The following is a 20429-nucleotide window of genomic DNA, read 5'->3' as shown; positions in this document are numbered from 1 at the left end:
ACATGTCAAGGGAGAATGAACACAAACCTATGATGAAAAATCCAAAAAGCAAACTACACTTGGAAGATTCTTTTATTAATAAATCCTCAGACATCTAAACATACCCTTGACTCTCCATGGGACTCAGGATAAATATGTAACTGATACCACATCAGTTTTTCCTTGCCCGAGGAAGGAACTATGACTATGTGCATACTGTCCAATACAGTCCCAGTAGCCATATGTGGCTATTTAAACTGAAATTCATTAAAATTAAATAAAAAGAAAAATTCCATTCCTCAGACATACTTGCCTTATATCTCACTAATGTGCTCTCCAGGGCTCAGCAGCTGCATGTGGCTAGTGGCTACCACTAGATAGCACAAAATAGAACATTTCCATCATCACAGAAAGTTCTACAGGGCCATGCAGTTCTAGATGGTGCTCTAGTGTTCAAACCTAACGTTGCTTTGAGATGCTCGGAAATTATATACTAAAAGGATGCACTGCTACATTTTCAACCTGATTCATATTTAAATCAAATTATCTTAACCCTTTAGAGAATCTTTTGAGTGTTCCCAAGTGGCTATGAAGCATATGGGTACAGTATTCTTCCCTCCCCTTTCCACCCTTCCCATTTCCATAAGCGAAGTTAGTCTGGAGATTTCTTTAATAACCACAACCACCAAGGGCATTTTATTTGTATGCCCCAATCCTAGTCCTACTTCTGACCCAGACCTCCCCTTTACATCTAGGCAGGTCATTTAACCTCTCTCCTTCAGTTTCAAGGAGAACAATGCTTCTTACCCTCTGAGGGCTTGCACATTTTAATAAATGCGTGGGAATACTTGAGATGAAAAGCATGCTAAGTGTTCCTATTATTCCCCTGAAAAACAAGGATTCAAGCCAAACTGATACTTTCCTGACACAGGTGAGTCTGAAATTAAACAGAGCCATAGACTTCAAAAGGGCAGTGTTTAGGTGGCTCCTCAGATCCCTAGGAGAATAGATCTGTGTTGACATCAGTGTAGCACTCAGAGAACAGATACCTGACCCAATGCCAAATGACAAAATCAGCACTTGTAGCCAGGCCAAAATGCATGGCCAGCTCATTCCTCCAAGCCTGAGGTCATCGGCCAAAGGTTCTGTTTCTCCCACTGCCCCAAACGTAACCCACCAATGTTATAGATCAGCCCTGGGCGATTTCCTTGCTGGATGACTTTCAAAGCTCGGACACCACTACCACCATCCAGGGAGAAGCCCTGACACCAGCCCGGCATGCCTTCTGGATGAATCCCCCTTCCGATTCTCATCGTGCAGCTGTGGGGCAGAAAAGCAAAGATGTAGATACTCATCCACAAGAAAGTCTTATCTGCGTGTTCTAATTGGGAAACACTAATACAGCTATCACTGAAATTCCATCTCTACTACTGACTCTCTTCCTCATTCTCATGTGATTCCCCAGCACGGTGAGAAAATTGATCAGTGATTAAAACTGTAACTTAGAGGTAACAGTGTGTGAAATTTACAGACATCTGCAACTAAATGCTTTAAGAGAAAATATTAGGATTCTATGAGCATAACATATAAGGAAAATGCTGTAATTTCTTTTCCTTTTTTTTTTTTTTTTCCTTGAGACAGAGTTTTGCTTTTGTTATCCAGGCTAGAGTGCAATGGTGCAATCTCGGCTCACTGCAAGCTCTGGCTCCAGGGTTCAAGCAATTCTCCTGCCTCAGCCTCCCAAGTAATTACAGGATTGTGTCAACATGCCCAGCTAATATTTGTATTTTTAGGAGAGACGGGGTTTCACCATGTTGCCCAGGCTGGTCTCGAACTCCTGACCTCAGGTGATCCACTCGCCTCAGCCTCCCAAAGAGCTAGGATTATAGGCATGAGCCACCATGCCCGGCTAGCAATTTCTGATATTCCCCTAAAACTCAAGGATTCAAGTCAAGCGAATCCTTTCCTGACTGCTGTTTCCAGGGTTCATTTTTAAAAGCACAAGAAGCGTATGTACAGAAGATACAAGTATGATGGTACTATTACAATGGTAAAGCACTGTTTAGTTGGCCATTGTCTTGTCACAGATTTTGGCAACATAATTTCTGAATGTGTGTTCTAGCTCTACCACTAACAAGCGATGTAAACTTGGGAAGGTAGCACTCTCTCTGAGCCTCAGTTTCCTCATCTTAAAATACAACAACATTAGGTCAGGCGTGGTGGCTCACGCCTGTAATCCCAACACTTTGGGAGGCTGAGATGGGTAGATCATGATTTCAGGAGTTCAAGACCAGCCTGGCCAAGATGCTGAAACCCTGTCTCTTCTAAAAACACAAAAATTAGATGAAAGTGGTGGCACGTGCCTGTAATCCCAGCTACTCAGGAGGCTAAGGCAAGAGAATCACTTGAACCCAAGTGTGGCAGAAGTTGCAGTGAGCCAAGATTGGCCACTGCACTCCAGCCTGGGGGACAAAGCAAGACTCCATTAAAAAAACAAAACAAGCCGGGCACGGTGGCTCAAGCCTGTAATCCCAGCACTTTGGGAGGCCGAGGCGGGTGGATCACGAGGTCAAGAGATCGAGACCATCCTGGTCAACATGGTGAAACCCCGTCTCTACTAAAAATACAAAAAATTAGCTGGGCATGGTTGTGCGTGCCTGTAATCCCAGCTACTCAGGAGGCTGAGACAGGAGAATTGCCTGAACCCAGGAGGCAGAGGTTGCGGTGAGCCGAGATCGCGCCATTGCACTCCAGCCTGGGTAACAAGAGCAAAACTCCGGCTCAAAAAAACAAAACAAAACAAAACAAAACAAACAAAACCACATTATTTCCTGCCCTGCCTAAACCCTTGGGATGGTGGGATGAATCCAATGACATGGTCTATGTGAAAATGCTTTGGGAACTGTGGAATTCATAGATAAAACACACTGCGTAACACATGTCAAGTCCTAAATCTAAAACTGTCCAAATCATTTCAGGAGAAAAATGAGACTGGACTTGCTACACATGCCAAGAGGCTGGCTGCATCCCCTAGAACAGGCGTCTCCAAACTTTTTACACAGTGAGCCAGTTCACTGTCCCTCAGACTGTTGGAGGGCCGCCACATACTGTGCTCCTCTCACTGACCATCAATGAAAGAGGTGCCCCTTCCTCAAGTGCGGGGGGGTGCTGGATAAATGGCCTCAGGGGACCGCATGCAGCCCGTGGGCCGTAGTTTGGGGACGCCTGCCCTAGAATATGCGGAACTCTTGTCAATCCTCTCTCCTGGCCTCAAACACCAATCTATACTCCAACCTTCCCGGGTAAACATCAGTACCCACTGAAGTGTGGTACTCCAGAAGACTTTCTGTTAAGCTGTCAGCATAATTCTACCGATAACAGGGTATGGCATTTTAACACTATTGGATACACTCATTTATCTTTGATTAGAGCTCTATTAAAAGACTCTTGTAAAAAGCGGAATGTCAAAACCAAGAACAAAAGTGAATTAATGCTCCTACCATACATTAAAAGCACATGTCATCTAATCCTCACAGTTGTTTTTTGTCCCTGATTTTAAACATGCAATGAGTTCTTTGAGAACTTAAAATGGCATATTTTACTTCAAGGGTAAAAGGGACGAATTTCAAAATGTTATACAAATCCTGGATTGGATTATGAGGCTGATGGCTTTACCAAAGAACCAGCCTACGTCCATTCTGAGGCCAGCTCCTGTGCCTGTGCTAAAAGTTTACAGAGGAAGAGAAACTGCAGAGAAGAGAAGGAGAACACGTGGCTTTCTCTTCATTGGCAGAGTTATGAATAGGAAATCTACTTCAATGCATGTAAAATAAAACTAGCTTTCATTATAAACCAACCAAATGGTTTATTTTCGGTATCAAATAACACAGAAATTAGATCCCCCAAAATCCCATTAGGTCATGGTTCTATTCCCCTGCCAAGTCAGGATTGTTATCTACAGTATATTTCTACTTACACGGATATATTATGGCCTTTACTAATTTCTTCCCTTCCCTGGGAGCTTATTTCCCCTTCCCATAAATAATTGTACTCACAGGTTTGGCTGCTCTTTGTCAGCATAGCAGAATAAGAGAGGACTCAGGCTCCGGGCCAGCTCATGCTCCTCAAACTGGCCTGCAGCATCTGTCTTGGCATTGTCCTGTCTGAAGATCAGTGGCAATCCTTTATGAAGAAGGAGAAAAGTTTACATCAATACCACCCAATCTATCTGAAAGAGATGCAGATGTGCATGAATAAAATCATCAAGGGGGAAAAGAGTAAAAACTGAATCTATTTAGTAGGCTCAGTTCCTTGTCTAAAAGGACAGTTTTGAGCATGATTAAGCATTTATGATGGAAGCAGGAATGTTTCAGCAGCTCAGACTGTTGAAGTAATCTATTTGCATTGGCTCCATTTAGTTAGCTAAGCAAATAAATCTGAATTCCCATGACTAATGCCAAAGACCTACTTGAGCAGCCCCTGTATGTACCTGTTTTGTTAATCAGCCAATATGGAGCAGAAATGAAGATCTTTAAGGATCCTTCTGCTCGACACACAATCCGAATGGTGAGGTTTAGCTGCCGACGGTTGACATCATAGAGTCGCATTCTCACCATATAGTTTTGGGTTCCAGGTGGAATGAGCAATTCTTTACAGAGAGGGAAATTCTCCAGTGATACCCCTAAAGAAGATACAAACTATTAACGTACAGAGTTCTCACTTCAGTTTGTCAAAATAGCTCATAGCAAAAGTAAATTGGATTCCTTTTCAAAAAACCATTAACTAAGTATCTAACTGGTAAAAATCTTCATTAGAATGGCTCTTTCCAGAGATATAGACCAATGGAACAGAACCGATGCCTCGGAGGCAACACAACACATCTACAACCAGCTGATCTTTGACAAACCTGACAAAAACAAGCAATGGGGAAGGGATTCCCTGTTTAATAAATGGTGTTGGGAAAACTGGCTAGCCATGTGCAGAAAGCAGAAACTGGACCCCTTCCTGACACCTTACACTAAAATTAACTCCAGATGGATTAAAGACTTAAACATAAGACCTAACACCATAAAAATCCTAGAAGAAAATCTAGGCAAAGCCATTCAGGACATAGGTGTAGGCAAGGACTGCATGACCAAAAGACCAAAAGCATTGGCAACAAAAGCTAAAATAGACAAATGGGACCTAATCAAACTCCACAGCTTCTGCACGGCAAAAGAAACAGTCATTAGAGTGAATCGGCAACTAAGGGAAAAACATTCTGCAGTCTACCCATCTGACAAAGGGCTGATATCCAGAATTTACAAAGAACTAAAACCGATTTACAAGAAAAAAACAAACAAGCCCATTCAAAAGTGGACGAAGGATATGAACAGACACTTTACAAAAGAAGACACACACGAGGCCAACAAACATATGAAAAAATGCTCACCATCACTGGTCATTAGAGAAATGCAAATCAAAACTACATTGAGATACCATCTCATGCCAGTTAGAATGGTGATCATTAAAAAAAATCTGAAGAGGCCGGGCGTGGTGGCTCATGCCTGTAATCGAAGCACTTTGGAGGCCAAGGCGAGTGGATCACCTGAGGTCGGGAGTTCAAGACCAGCCTGACCAACATGGTGAAACCCCATCTTTAAAAAAAATCTGGAGACAACAGATGCTGGAAAAGATGTGGAGAAATAGGAACACTTTTACACTGTTGGTGGGAGTGTAAATTAGTTCAACCATTGTGGAAGACAGTGTGGCGATTCCTCGAGGATCTAGAAATAGAAATTCCATTTGACCCAGCAATCCCATTACTGGGTATATACCCAAAGGATTATAAATCATTCTACTATAAGGACACATGCACACAAATGTTCACTGCAGCACAGTTTACAATAGCAAAGACCTGGTACCAACCCAAATGCCCATTGATGATAGACTGGACAGGGAAAATGTGACACATATACACCGTGGAATATTATGCAGCCATCAAAAACAATGAGCTCGTGTCCTTTGAAGGGACATGGATGAACCTGGAAACCATCATTCTCAGCAAACTGACACGAGAACAGAAAATCAAACACTCCATGTTCTCACTCATAGGTGGGTGTTGAACAATGAGAACGCATGGACACAGAGAGGGGAGCATCACACACTGGGGTCTGTTGTGGGGAAATGGGGGAGGGACAGCGGGGGATGGGGAGTTGGGGAGAGAGAGCATGGGAAGAAATGTCAGATATAGGTAGAAAGGGGAGGAAGGCAGCAAATCACACTGCCATGTGTGTACCTATGCAACAATCTTGCATGTTCTTCACATGTACCCCAAAACCTAAAATGCAATCAAAAAAAAAAAAAAAAGAATGGCTCTTTCCCACTAGCTGGGGTAAGAATCAATATAAGCATACCAGATGGCCTGGAAGTCATGCTAGGAAGTCTAAACTGCATAATCAAAAGGGTTAGAATATCAGAAAACTATCAATAATAGTTATGATTCTTAGGAGTTTGCTATACTTCAGGCTCTGTGCTAGGTGCCTGAAACATAGGAACACAAGTGCAGGGTAAGAGGCACGGTTCTGCAGCCAAACTGACTGGTTTCAAAACTCCAGTCTGTCCTTACTACCTCCATCATGTGGAATAAGTTATTTAAACTCACTGGGACCCATGTGCACAATGTAGATAACTGCTAAGAAAAGTGAGAAGCCGTGGAATGCAGAATGCTTAGGAGAAGCAGTGCTAGGTGTTTACATGGTGATGGGATAGGCAGACATTTCTATTTTGTACAGGGGCTTAATAAATACTTGAAGAAATATATTAGAAAACTAACCTCTTATATGCCAAAGACCTATTTTATTTAGAATGAATAGCACTGCACTACTTTTCTAAATTAAGTTCAAGGGTTATATGGTAATTGCAATGTAATCTTGTCACTATGGGACAGACACATAGCTAAAGTTCCATGAGTTTCAGGTCCTCCGTCTGTGAAATGGAGATAACATGAAATAATATAGCAAAAGCACTTACAAAACTGTAAAATCATAAATATCTAAGTTATTATTACTTCAATCTATGTATGGTAGTCTTAAAGGAACATATTTTCTGTCCAAATTCCAAAAGTACCTATTTGCTTTGTAAAAAAATTATTTTTGGCTGGGTGCAGTGGCTCATGCCTATAATCCTAACACTTTGGGAGGCCAAGGAGGGTGGAGCACCTGAGGTTAGGGGTTTGAGATCAGCCTGGCCAACATGGTGAAATCTCATCTCTATTAAAAATACGAAAATTAGCCGGGCGCGGTGGCTCAAGCCTGTAATCCCAGCACTTTGGGAGGCCGAGGCGGGTGGATCACGAGGTCGAGAGATAGAGACCATCCTGGTCAACATGCTGAAACCCCGTCTCTCCTAAAAATACAAAAAATTAGCTGGGCATGGTGGCACGTGCCTGTAATCCCAGCTACTCAGGAGGCTGAGGCAGGAGAATTGCCTGAACCCAGGAGGCGGAGGTTGCGGTGAGCCGAGATCGCGCCATTGCACTCCAGCCTGGGTAACAAGCGCGAAACTCCGTCTCAAAAAAAAAAAAAAAAAAAAAAAAAATTAGCTGGGCATGGTAGTGGGAACCTGTAATCCCAGCTGCTCAGGAGGCTGAAGCAAGAGAATTGCTTGAACCCGGGAGGTGGAGGTAATTAAATTTTTAATCAACATATAATAATAATTGTACATATTTTGGGGGTACAGTGAGATGTCTCAATACATATATACACTGTGAAATGATCAAATCAGGGTAGCTGGCATTTTCATCACCTCAAACATTCGGCGTTTCTTTGTAGTTAAAACATTAAAAATCCTCTCTTCTAGTTATTATAAAATATATCATACAACATTGTTAACTATTATCACCATTCCTCTTTAAGTGTTGCAAATATGGTAATTCTCTACTTTGACTTCATTCACCCTGTTAAAACAAACTAAATATGGCCTGAGGACTCTGTGCTTCTATGTGAATCCTTGTGGATGAACTGCAACCTACTTAATAGGTAGACCAGATTGAAGATCTGATTTAGGAGTCAGTCGCTGTAACAATAGCTGAGTCTTGGCCAATCCCAGTGGCCATACTTCAACCCACTCATACACTGCTGAATGTTCAAACTGTTCAAATAAGGCAAACACCAACCTGTAACCAATCCAGCTGTTTCTGTACCTCACCTCTGATATCTGTATGTCACTTCCTTTTTTGTCTATAAATTTGTTCTCATCGTGAGGCATCCCTGGAGTCTCTGAATCTGCCGTGATTCTGGGGGCTGCCCAATTTGCGAATCATTCATTGCTCAATTAAACTCATTTAATTTGGCTGAAGTTTTCCTTTTAACAATCCTTACAACTGAAAATTACTTGATGCATTCCAAACCCCTATCTCTTCATCAGTAAAATGGGGCAAATAACTATTTCTGTAAGGATTACATGAGATTACATTTATGAAAAAATCCAGCTATGCCTGGAACAGAGTGAGTGCTTAGCAAACATTTACCTTTTCACTAAAAAGAGAAGAAGCATAAGATTTTGCTTGGGAAAAGCATAGTTTAAAAAGATGCAATGATGGCCAGGTGCAGTGGCTCACAACTGTAATCCCAGCACTTTGGGAGGGTGAGGCAGGCAAATTACGAGGTCAGGAATTCGAGACCAACATGGTGAAACCCTGTCTCTACTAAAAACACAAAAATTAAACAGGCGTAATGGCCTGTGTCTGTAATCCCAGCTTCTCAGGAGACTGGGGCGGGATAATTGCTTCAACCCGGGAGCCGGAGGTTGCAGGAAGCCGAGATTGTGCCACTGCACTCCAGCCTGGGTGACAGAGCAAGACTCTCTCCAAAACAAAAAAAAAAAAAAAGAAAAAAAGAAATGACTTCCTACAATCATACATCATGTGAGCAATATAAGAAAAAAGGCTCTGGGCCAGGTGCAGTGGCTCAAGCCTGTAATCCCAGCACTTTGGGAGGCTGAGGCAGGTGGATCACGAGGTCAAAAGATCAAGACCATCCTGGTCAACAAGGTGAAACCCCGTCTCCACTAAAAATACAAAAAATTAGCTGGGCATGATGGTGCGCGCCTGTAGTCCCAGCTACTTGGGAGGCTGAGGCAGGAGAATTGCTTGAACCCAGGAGGTGGAGGCTGTGGTGAGCCAAGATCGCGCCATTGTACTCCAGCCTGGGTAACAAAAGTGAAACTCCGTCTCAAAAAAAAATAAAAGAAAAAAGAGAAAAAAAGGCTCTGTTGAGTGCTTCCTCTGTAAACCTTTTGGTTTGTTATTTTCTTATCATTTTATATATATATATATATATATATATATATTTTTTTTTTTTTTTTTTTTTTTTTAAGAGGCTAGGTCTTACTATGTTGCTCAGGCTGGTGGGCAGTAGCATGAGCATAACCCATTGAAGCCTCAAACTCCTAGACTCAAGTAATCCTCCCGCCTTAGCCTCCTGAGAAGCTAGGATGACAGGCGTGTGCTGCTACCTCCTGCTAAAGGTGGTTTATTTTTTTTAACTGCACAAATTCCTTTGAGCTGGCTTACTGAGATATTACATGTGCCCCAATTTCTCCAAGACGCTTACCAAATAATCACAAAATACTCACTGATATTTTCACTGAATAATGACAAATGATCATTTGACTAAATCCTTACCCAGTTCAATGTTCTGGGATGTATCAGCTGTGTGGAGGGCTGCCTCCTTGCCAGGTTTCAGCGTCCCATTAATTGGCATTCCTTTAACATAAAAATCAAGTTCACAGGGTAGCAGGTTGCAGATTACCACAGTTGGCAGTAGATATATGGTATGCCCAGGCTGTCTGAAAATCTGTTTTGCACTGTCAGAAAATATGTTTGAGGGCATATAATCTGGATAATTCTCTTTCTTTATAGCCACACAAAACCTATGAAGATAAAATGGTGGGAAAATCATCAGACTGAATAACTTAATTTTTTTTCTCCTTAGCTAAGTATGAGAAAGAATAACATTAAAATGGTTCAATGAGTAATTATTTGCAGTTTATAATTCAATACATTTACTAAGATATAATATACAATAATAAGTATAGATTTTAACTATTCAGTTTGATGAGAGCTCTGACAATTCTACATACCTCTATAACCACCATCCGAAATAAATGACTGAATACTTCTCTCATGCCACAAAGTTCCCTGATGGCCTTTTCCAACCAATATTCTCCTCCAACATTTAGGGAACCACTTTCTTTTTCTTTTTTTGTGTGTGACAGAGTTTCACTCTGTCACCAGGCACCAGGCTGGAGTGCAGTGGCATGATCTCAGCTCACTGCAACATCTGCCTCCCGGGTTCAAACATTTCTCCTGCCTCAGCCCCCAAGTAGCTGGGACTACAGGCGCACACCACCACGCCCAGCTAATTTTTGTATTTTTAGTAGAGACAGGGTTTCACTATGTTGGCCAGGATGGTCTCGATCTCCTGACCTCGTGATCTACCCGCCTCGGCCTCCCAAAGTGCTGGGATCACAGGCGTGAGCCACCGCGCCCAGCTCAGGGAACCACTTTCTAACCTTAATCACTACGGATCAGTTGTGTCTGTTAACGGAACTGCATAAAAGTGGAATCATGCAGTATGTGCTACTCTTTTTTCTGGCTTTTTAAACTTAAAGTCTCAACAAGATTCAGCCATGTTGTTGTATACATCCTATTTGATTATTTTTCATTTCTTAGTAGTATGCCATGTTAAGAATAAATTGCTGTTAATTTATTCATTATCCTGTTGATAGCCGATTGTTTTTTTCCAGTTTGGGGTTGGATGAACATTCTTTTTTTTTTTTTTTTTTTGAGACGCAGTTTCGCTCTTGTTACCCAGGCTGGAGTGCAATGGCGCGATCTCGGCTCACCGCAACCTCCGCCTCCTGGGTTCAGGCAATTCTCCTGCCTCAGCCTCCTGAGTAGCTGGGATTACAGGCACGTGCCACCATGCCCAGCTAATTTTTTGTATTTTTAGTAGAGACGGGGTTTCACCATGTTGACCAGGATGGTCTCGATCTCTTGACCTCGTGATCCACCCGCCTCGGCCTCCCAAAGTGCTGGGATTACAGGCTTGAGCCACCGCGCCCGGCCGGATGAACATTCTTATACAAGTATTTCTTTGGATATATATTTTTTCATTCATTTTAGGTAAATACCCCGAAGTGGCCTTGCTGGGTCCTTAATGTTTTGTTTCTTTCTTTTTTTTTTTTTTTTTTTTTTTTGAGATTGAGTTTTGCTCTTGTTGCCCAGGCTGGAGTGCAATGGCACTATCTTGGCTTACTGCAGCCTCCGCCTCCTGGATTCAAGCCATTCTCCTGCCTCAGTCTCATGAGTAGCTGAGATTACAGGCGTGAGCCACAATGTCTGGCTAATTTTTTGTATTTTAGTAGAGACAGGGTTTCACCATGTTGGTTAGGCTGGTCTCGAACTTCTGACCTCAGGTGATTCCCCTGGCCTTGGCCTCCCAAAGTGCTGGGATTACAGGTGTGAGTCACTGTGCCTGGCCAGTCCTTTACTTTTATAAGAAATTGCCACACATTTCTCCAAAGCAGTCGTACCATTTTAGACTCTTACTAGCTACTTATGAGAGTTCCAGTGTCTCCACATCTTTGACAACATTTGGTGTTATCATTCTTTTTTATGTCAGCCATTTCAGTGAGAGTAAAACATTACCCACTGTGTGTATTTCCTGAGTGAATAATCACACTGAGCCTCTTCTCATTTATCTATTGGCTGTATATATTCTTCTATAAGTTGTCAGTTCAAATCTTTCGTCTATTCTTTTTATTAAGCTGTTTTTATTATTGATCTGTAGGAAGTTCTTCATGTATGCTATATAAAAATCCTTTGTCAGATTATATATATTTTTCCAATTCTGTGGCCTGTCTACTCCTTTTCTGTTGTTTTGAGACAGAATCTCGCTCTGTTGCCCAGGCTGGAGTGCAGTGGCAAGTTCTCAGCTCACTGCAACCTCCAGCTCCTGGGTTTAAGCGATTCTCCTGCCTAAGCCTCCCGAGTAGCTGGGATTACAGGTGCGTACCACCACACCCAACTAATTTTTTGTACTGTTAGTATAGATGGGGTTTCACCATATTGGCCAGGCTGGTCTCAAACTCCTGACCTCAAGTGAGCTGCTCACCTCGGCCTCCCAAAGTGCTGAGATTACAGGCGTGAGCCAATGCACCCAACTCTCTTTTAGTCTCTTAATATGATGAGTTACATTTACTGATTTTCAAATATTAAGCTAATGTTAAATTTCTGGGATAAACCACTTGCTGGATTGCATTTCATAATATTACTATTCTGATAAAGGGCTGGGTGCAGTGGCTTACACCTGTAATCCCAGCACTGTGGGAAGCCGAGGTGGATGGACTTTTTGAGGTCAGGAGTTTGAAGGAGTTCAAAACCAGTCCAGCCAACAAGGTGAAATCCCATCCCTACTAAAAACACAAAAATTAGCCAGACATGGTGGCAGGTGCCTATAATCCCAGCTAATCAGGAGGCTGAGGCAGGAGAGTCACTTGAACCTGGGAGGTGGAGGTTGCAGTGAGCAAAGATCACTCCACTGCACTGCAGCCTGGGCAACACAGCAAGACTCTGTCTCAATTAAAAAAAAATTTTTTTGGTCAGGCACGGTGGCTCAGGCCTATAATTCCAGCACTTTGGGAAGCCAAAGGTGGGTGTATTGCCTGAGGTCAGGAGTTTGAGACCAGCCTGGCCGACGTGGTAAAACCTTGTCTCTACTAAAAATACAAAACTTAGCTGGGCGTGGTGGTGGGCGCCTGTAATCCCAGCTACTCGGGAGGCTGAAGCAGGAGAATTGCTTGAACTGGGGAGGCAGAGGTTTCAGTAAACCAATATAGCACCCTTGCACTCCAGCCGGGGTGACAAGAGTGAAACTCCATCTCAAAATAATACAATAAAATAATTTTTTTTTTGATAACGATATTTGCGTCTCTTCATGGGGAACACTGGCTCATAGTTTTTACATAGTAGATATAACAGGTTTTGGTATCAGGGATACGTTGGCCTCATAAAATGAGTTAGAAATTGTTCTTTCCTCTTCTATTTTCTGAAAGATCTTGTGTAAAACTGTTATTATTTCTTCCTTAAACACCTGGTAGAATTCACTAGTAATGTTATATGGGCCTACAATGTTCTTTGTGGACAAAGGCTTTTCTAAGAGTTAAAGTTCTTTTAATTTAGATACTTTAATTTGGGCACTGGGATATCCGGATTTTCTATTTCTTCTTTGTGTCGGTTTTGTTGACTTGCGTTTCTCACATTTACATGTGGAATGCACTGGCATAACATTGTTCTTATCTCCTTTTCATCCTTTTTATGTCTACAGGGTCTGTAGTGATGCCTCATTTTTTTCATTCCTTATATTGGTAATTTGTATTTTCTGTCCTTTCTCCTTGAACAAGTCTTGCTAGAAGTTTATCAAATTGATGACAATTTTGACATTGTTGATTTTCTATTTTCTAGTTCACTGATTTCCAGACACATTTTTATTGTCTCCCTTTCCTATTTCTTTGTTTTGAATTTGCTCTTCTTTAACTTCTGAAAGTAGAAGATTAAATCAGTGATTTTATGGTTTCTTCATTTTCTTTTCTTTTTTAAAATTAATGAGTCTTAACCAAATGATCTTCCCCATTTTCTAATATGAGGATTTACAAACTGTACCTTCCCCCCCCACCGAACTGCTTTTGCTGCATCCCCCATATTTTAACATGTCTGCCTTTTATTATCATTCAGTTCAAAATATTTTCTAATTTCCTTTGTGATTTCTCTTATTTGACTCATGGGTTATTTAGAAATATACTGTTCAATGTTGAAATAGTTGGGGATTTATTAGGTATCTTACTGCTGTTGATTTCTAGTTTACTTCTATTGTAATCAGGAAATATATTCTGTATGGTTTCAATTCTTTGACATTTATTGATCTTTGCTTTATGGCCCAACAGTTGCTCTCTCTTGATGAGTGTTCCAGACATACTTGAAATGAATGTATAATTTGGAGTTTCTGGGTAAAGTGTTCTGTAAATATCTATTAGAACAAGCTCATTGATAACACTGTTCAAATCTTTTACATATTTATTCATTTTTTTGTTCTATAAATTACTGAAATGGAAGTGTTCAAATCTACCAACTCCAGTTACATATTTTATGTATTTCTTCCTTTAGTCTGTTAACAATTCACAGATCTGGGTAAGGAATATGCTGGAATTCTTTACACTATTCTGGTATCTCTTCTCTAAATCAAATGAATGTCTGCCTTCAATATAAAAGAAACTAAAGCTAATCCTCTTTAAATAAGTTTGAAGTCTAAATTTGTGAGGGTAGAACAAAAGCAATCCAGTATTTTTTCCAACGTTGAATCTAGTAACATACTCTTGTATAATGGGAAAACAGGAGTTTAAATGGTTAGACAATTTTGTCAATGTTCTCAAGAAAGTCAGTGTTAGGTACATAAACCTTCAAATTATTTTGAAATCTCTCGTTCAAAAAACTCCAAACCCCAGGATTTTCCTTTCCAGTTTTGGAATGAGAACTCATTATTTTCTGTTTGTTTGCCTTCCCCTCTCCAGGTGCCCTCTCTTGTGTAAACAGTGTGTGAGGTGGCTGTTTCTCCCATATAAGTAAGCCTCCCCAGATTCCACCAAGAGTTAGCACTTGAATTCTCATGAACCCAAACTTAAAAACTCAAGGAATAAGAACTCTAGAGTTCAAATAAGGATAACCGAATCTCTAAGGGTCTTTAGAGAAAGAATGGTAATAAAGTCATTCCAAAAGAAAAAAAAAAGCAAAAGTGACATGCTACTGTAGTGGTGCTACATACCTGAAAAATCGGCTTTTTTCTGTGTCCATAGAGTGGCATTCTCGTTTACTGCTACTAATCTCTGCAGTCTTCACTACATTGGTCCAATGAATAGGAGCCTTACAGAAAAATACACCCAATCCTTTGGGCCGAGCCTGTAGCCGCCAAGAAGTGAGGTGTAAAGGCACAGCAAACGAATCCCCTGGCATGACAGCAGGAAGCACCACTGGCTCTGCCACAGAAATAAGGGTTAGCACTTTCAGGCAATGGTTCTCCACCCCAAAGACTGACCATCTCAGGACAGAAGAAGACAGACCATGTATACTGACTGCTGGAGAAGACACCACTGGGGAAAAAGAGACTTGACAACAGTCAAGAAATATTTATCAGCATTTACTACATTTTAGACAATGAAAACATACTGTCTGGAGCTGATGGACTATCCAGTCTCAGTTCCATTGGCGTCTCAAGTCTGTTCCTCACAATGAGGGCTGACCGGACAGTGATCACTTTCCGTGCACTGCCTTCCATAGTCACCGCGAAGACCACCCGCACTGGTGGGAGTGAAGAGAACTGTAAAAGAGAGGTAAAGACAAAATAATTATGTTTCTGAAAAAACATACAAAATATAATGATATCGATCAGAATGTCTAACTTAAAAGCATCTTAGTGCTACTACAGCTCTGCAGTGAAATCAGTCATTAAATGCTAAAGCCACTTGGCTTTACAGGGAGTAAACATCTTATACATATACAATATTAAAAACATTAATTCTAAAAAGTTCTACAAAAATAGGTAATCCACTCAGATGTGATATCACAAAGTATGTAACTAAGAAAAATCAATCCTAAGCCTCTAGAAACATTATAAAAAACATTCACCTGAGACTGTGATAACAACCTATCCAATTTGCCAAACTTCCTGTAATTTGGTAAGAAAGTATCTGCTGGAAATTATCCTTGATTCATAAAGCCCCTGAGTTCCTTATAAGAAAACTGAAAAACACTTGTTTTCTACTCTACTGGCAGGGAATTAAATAAAGAGCATCCAATGCAATTAAAATTAAAAACAATGAGGTAGAACTTTGCAAAACATTAAATGATTTACCTTCTGTGTTATTTTCCTCCTAGATTAATATCCAAACAATGGGTTCAGTACTGCCCAAATACAGAAAAACAGAAGGAAGTCTTCTGAGATTAACATTTGTCTTTGTAAAATCCAGAAAGTGTAAAAGAATTGTCTGTATTGGTGTGCCTTTCATGGGAACAAAGAGTAACTTCTTTGTTTCTAAGGTCCATATACTATTTGTTGGCATGCCTATATAAAACCCAACGTCTGTATTTTAAAGAACTTTGAAAACACACTTTTCTTTCTTCACAATAACCTTCCAGGCTCTGTTCAATAATGGCTCGTTCATAAAGGACACCAGGGCTCAGAAACTCAACATAATGAAAGGAAATTATTTATTTTTGGTCTTGGGTTACAGCCATTACGTTATTTTTCCATATGTTCATTCACACATTCAACACACATTTTGTGCTAACACCATGTGACAGGAAATTTTCTTAAAAGTAGAAAATCCCATGTTAGGTACACCAAAGAAAAAGTCTCTGAAAGTATTACTCTTAGAATGAGTGTCCAGAACATACTAACAATGCTTTTTACTGGAGAAACAAATGGCATGACACAAGCTTTTCATTCTGCCAACTGTCTTATTCAGACAAACAGCATGTTAAAGTCAACCCAATAAACAATGAAGAGCTCCATGTTTTGAACCAAGACTTCTAGGAAGTCCAAATGAAAAGGCAAACTACAATTTTCTAGAGTGTTTTTAGAGGGACACAATCCTAGGCATAAATCATCATCGAAGCTCAAGCTTCCAGTGACCCAATCCTAATAAGGCCCCAATAGTCAAAGCCCATAAGAATTGCTTGAAATCTTGATATTGTTATTTCAAACAATTGCTTGAAACCTTGATATTCTTCAGGCCTACCTGAAATTTTACATTTCAAAACCTACAATCTTCAGGGAGGAGAAATTATAAATAAAAAGCCTTGAATAAGTTTGTTAATGTCATCATGTGATGATGTTTCAGAAGTCAAATAGGAAATAAATGCTACTTTTTCCTTCTTATTTACTTTCATGATCTTCGGACTCAAACCTATGAAATACATATGGCCATACCAGAGGTCATTTTACTTTAACTAAGAATGAGAAGGAGACCTTGGACCAAACATTTGCCTTTTCTTCTCCTTTCCTGTAATACTTGGTCTCACACACCAAGTTAGGTGAAAACATTTTCCTGCAAGTTTTTGGAAAAGGAAGGTTATCACTAATAGAAAAGGGCAGAGATCAATTAAATGGCATATATGTCATAAAGTCCTCTGATCTTAAGAAATGCACATCCGTATGGTTCAGGTGCAGTGTATATATTCGATAAACACAATGACAACAGGAAAATCGTACTTACATAAACCTGGGGATGTATAATATTTGTTCTGCTGCTTGGGCTGCCAATCTGAGAAAGATTCCAAAAGTTACCGTCAGCACAGATTTAAGACCATTGGCATCATTAAATTCAATGACTACATAATTTGCTTGAAAGGGTGGTGTTTGTAAATACTTTCAGGTAAAGCACAGTCTATTATGAAGATAAAACATCTATTAAAGACATGGAAAAAACAATATTCGTTTTATAACCTTTCAACATGTGCCAAATTTCTCACCAACATATCAGGGCAGTAGGAAAGGTACCTAAGAGGGAATTGGTCCTTTCATTACCAGACATAAACTTAGGCTGAAAAGTAATTGTGAAAAGGTTTTGTTTTTGTTTTTTTTTCTAAGAAACCTGGACACGAAGCAACAGTAAAAATGAACACTTGTGCAACAGTGTTCTCTAAGAATAGTTTTCATGAAGAAAGCTGCATTATCATCTCTGCAAATCTGCATTTCCACCTCACCACTGGCTACCCAAAAATAAGTGCAAGCATCCTATCAAGTATGAACGAGGATGGGGCAAGAACACCTACAGCAGCTCTGTCAGCAAGGATGTCAGCCTCCATCTGCATGTACAAGTCCGGGATGCTACCTGCATCAATTCCTGGGCTGTTCCTCCAACCACTAGCACTACAGGCAGGGATGAAATGAGGGGAAGGGTGCATGAGAGCATGTGCGATCAGAAAACAAACGACAGTGGACATCTCTCTTGTGCCACAGGGAACGACTTGGGGACACAGAGCGAAAAGGATCAAGGTGCTGCATTATAAGAAATATTAAAAAGACGGCATATATGGAAAGCATTACATTGGGTGAAATAAAGCCAAGACTCAGGTTCAGCAGACTAACAAACTGCCAGTCAACTAGCATGAAATGGATCTGCACTGGTGAGAAAATGTTACCGCTGACTTTAAATCTTGTTTTTCTACTGAAACTAACCATTGCCTGGCTTATCTACATATTGATTACCAATGCCTATGACTGATCTAATATGATCTTAATCTTCTTCCTAGAATTAAGGGAAAGAAAGAACAAGAAAGTTTCACTAGAGTAAGCTCATTACAGACTTAACCATCTGCCTTCCTGACAGCCACACACCGTAGAGGAAGATAAATTTTTATCTGGTGCTGCATATCGAAAAAAGGTCCCGACTTTGTCCACAGACACTGGGCTCACTTGCTCCCAGCCATTTACTCTCACTTGCAGTTGATGAATCCGGAGGTCATGGGTGTGTCTGTCAGGCAGAACACAGAAAAAGATGTTAAGCACAATCTTCAGAAGGGATGAAAAGTAGAAGCAAAGACACAGATCTGATTTAGCATATAATGATGCAAAATCCCAGTTGGCTAAACCTTTTGGAGATTAGCTAATCCAAGAGCAATCAGGAGCACGGTTTAACTGGGTTTTATACTTACAACACAAACTGCAAGACCTATAAGGTTTGATTAAGAGTGACATTTATCCTCCATTGTACAAGCCACACAAGTCCTGTACACGAGCCCAGGTCTTTCCCCACCTTACCCCAACCTCTATACTGATGTCACTGAGGTAGGAAAAATGCACTAGCAATTTAACCATACAACCATACTCTTGGAAATGCATAAAAAATTCTTCTTCCTGGTTCCTTTGTTGAAATCCCACTTCTCTCAGAACCACACACGGTCATTTGGCTCCAGCCCTGCATGACTGCAGGCAGGGAAGGAGAGGCACAGCCCTCATGTCAGGGCTCCTGTGCTCAACTAAAACTGGAGCAGAAGGCAGTGGGCAGAACAGGAGGAACAGGAGGAAATTGCACATTTAATTCTATTTTAGATTTTGCCTAATTCAAGCCAGAAGTGAAACGGGGAACTGGATTTAAGGCTGACAGGAAGAGGGGAGGGAGGCATGGGGTGGGGTGTAGTGTGCCAAAGGGGGGAAAAGCCAGAAAAGGCATTTATTTGGAAGAATTCAAGCAGAATAGTGGGACTTGAAATGGGTTACGAAACATGGAAACAAAAACTGAAATGACAGAGGTCAAACTCTTTCTGATATGACAGAGGCTAGGCTTATTAAGAAATGTTCCCAACAGTTCTGTAGTGAGCTTCTCCAAGAACTATATGGACTGACGGGAAAATGCCCACTGCTCATACCTGGAAACTCTAAAGTGGCTTCCAAGTGCACGTGTGTCCAGCATAGTGATTATTTTTCCTATAAAACCCCTGGAGTTCCACAGGTGCAGAACTCTTGCTTCTTGGAAACAATGTGTGCGGGTACCAAAGCTATGCAAAAGGAAACCTGCTCAACTCGAGCAGGCTTACATTCAGTAACTGAAAGCACCACAAAAAAGCACATAATTACAGAAAGCTAAGGCCAATCTCTTCAATTTCAGCTGAGCTTGAAAACAAGTATGAGGCTCAAGTACTAAGTCTTAACCTGTTCAAATGCTGTCTTAACCTATTCATATCCACTGGATAGCCTGAGCACAGAAAAATATTTGTAAATAATAGAGCACTTTATTTTATGACATTATATGATCTCTCAGTAACCAGAAAGAACCAGATAGAACATTCATACCATTTTGAGTCTGGCTACTTCAGGAATGCATCAGCCAGCAGTCTCCCCAGATCAATTCTTTTTAGAATGAGAATTTGTCTTATTATTAGCTCTGCTTCCTGAAACTATCTGCTTGCTAAAAGTACTATGCAGCATATATGTAAATTAAAATTGCAATCAACCTACATTGAGAAACTTTTAAGAATACCATGTCACCAATCCATCACGAAAATCAGGCCAAGATGCAATAAACTTGAGTGTTATGATCTATGTTTCCACCAAATTATGTGAAACACACAGGTTATCACCTCACATGTGAAATAAGTGGAAAGATTTATTTAATTTAATGGAAAAATATATATTTCCAAGATAGCTACAAAGTCTTTATTTTTTAAAAGGAGGCCAGATGCAGTGGCTCACACTGTAATCCCAGCATTTTGGGAGGCCAAAGTGAGAGAACTGCTTGAGCCCAGGAGTTTGAGACCAACCTGGGTGACACAGTGAGACCCCTTCTCTACAAAAATAAAATAAAAAATAAAAGAAAACACTGATTTTCTAAATATCTTTTAAAAAGAAGATATT

At 40.6% G+C, this 20429-nt stretch overlaps 1 protein-coding gene across 7 annotated transcripts in view; it reads right to left on the bottom strand.

The window, feature by feature from the left end:
* VPS13D (vacuolar protein sorting 13 homolog D) overlaps positions 1-20429 on the bottom strand; it is a 304733-nt gene that overhangs the window by 160275 nt on the left and 124029 nt on the right. For all 7 annotated transcript variants that reach the window (XR_012512316.1, XM_074380077.1, XM_074380076.1 and 4 more), the window contains 8 exons: positions 18414-18549; positions 17290-17337; positions 15242-15392; positions 14841-15051; positions 9644-9891; positions 4469-4660; positions 4035-4161; positions 1157-1299 (listed from right to left, as the gene is read on the bottom strand). Coding sequence is in view for 6 of the 7 variants with exons in the window: in XM_074380077.1 (XP_074236178.1) it covers positions 1157-1299; positions 4035-4161; positions 4469-4660; positions 9644-9891; positions 14841-15051; positions 15242-15392; positions 17290-17337; positions 18414-18549 (1256 nt within the window). In the remaining variant the exon portion in view is untranslated. The remainder of the gene's footprint in view (positions 1-1156; positions 1300-4034; positions 4162-4468; positions 4661-9643; positions 9892-14840; positions 15052-15241; positions 15393-17289; positions 17338-18413; positions 18550-20429) is intronic.

The sequence above is a fragment of the Saimiri boliviensis genome, chromosome 11 (genome assembly GCF_048565385.1).
Source record: "Saimiri boliviensis isolate mSaiBol1 chromosome 11, mSaiBol1.pri, whole genome shotgun sequence".
NCBI lineage: Eukaryota > Metazoa > Chordata > Mammalia > Primates > Cebidae > Saimiri > Saimiri boliviensis.
Note: the sequence above shows the minus strand (reverse complement) of the source record. Positions and strands in the feature narration are given on the sequence as shown.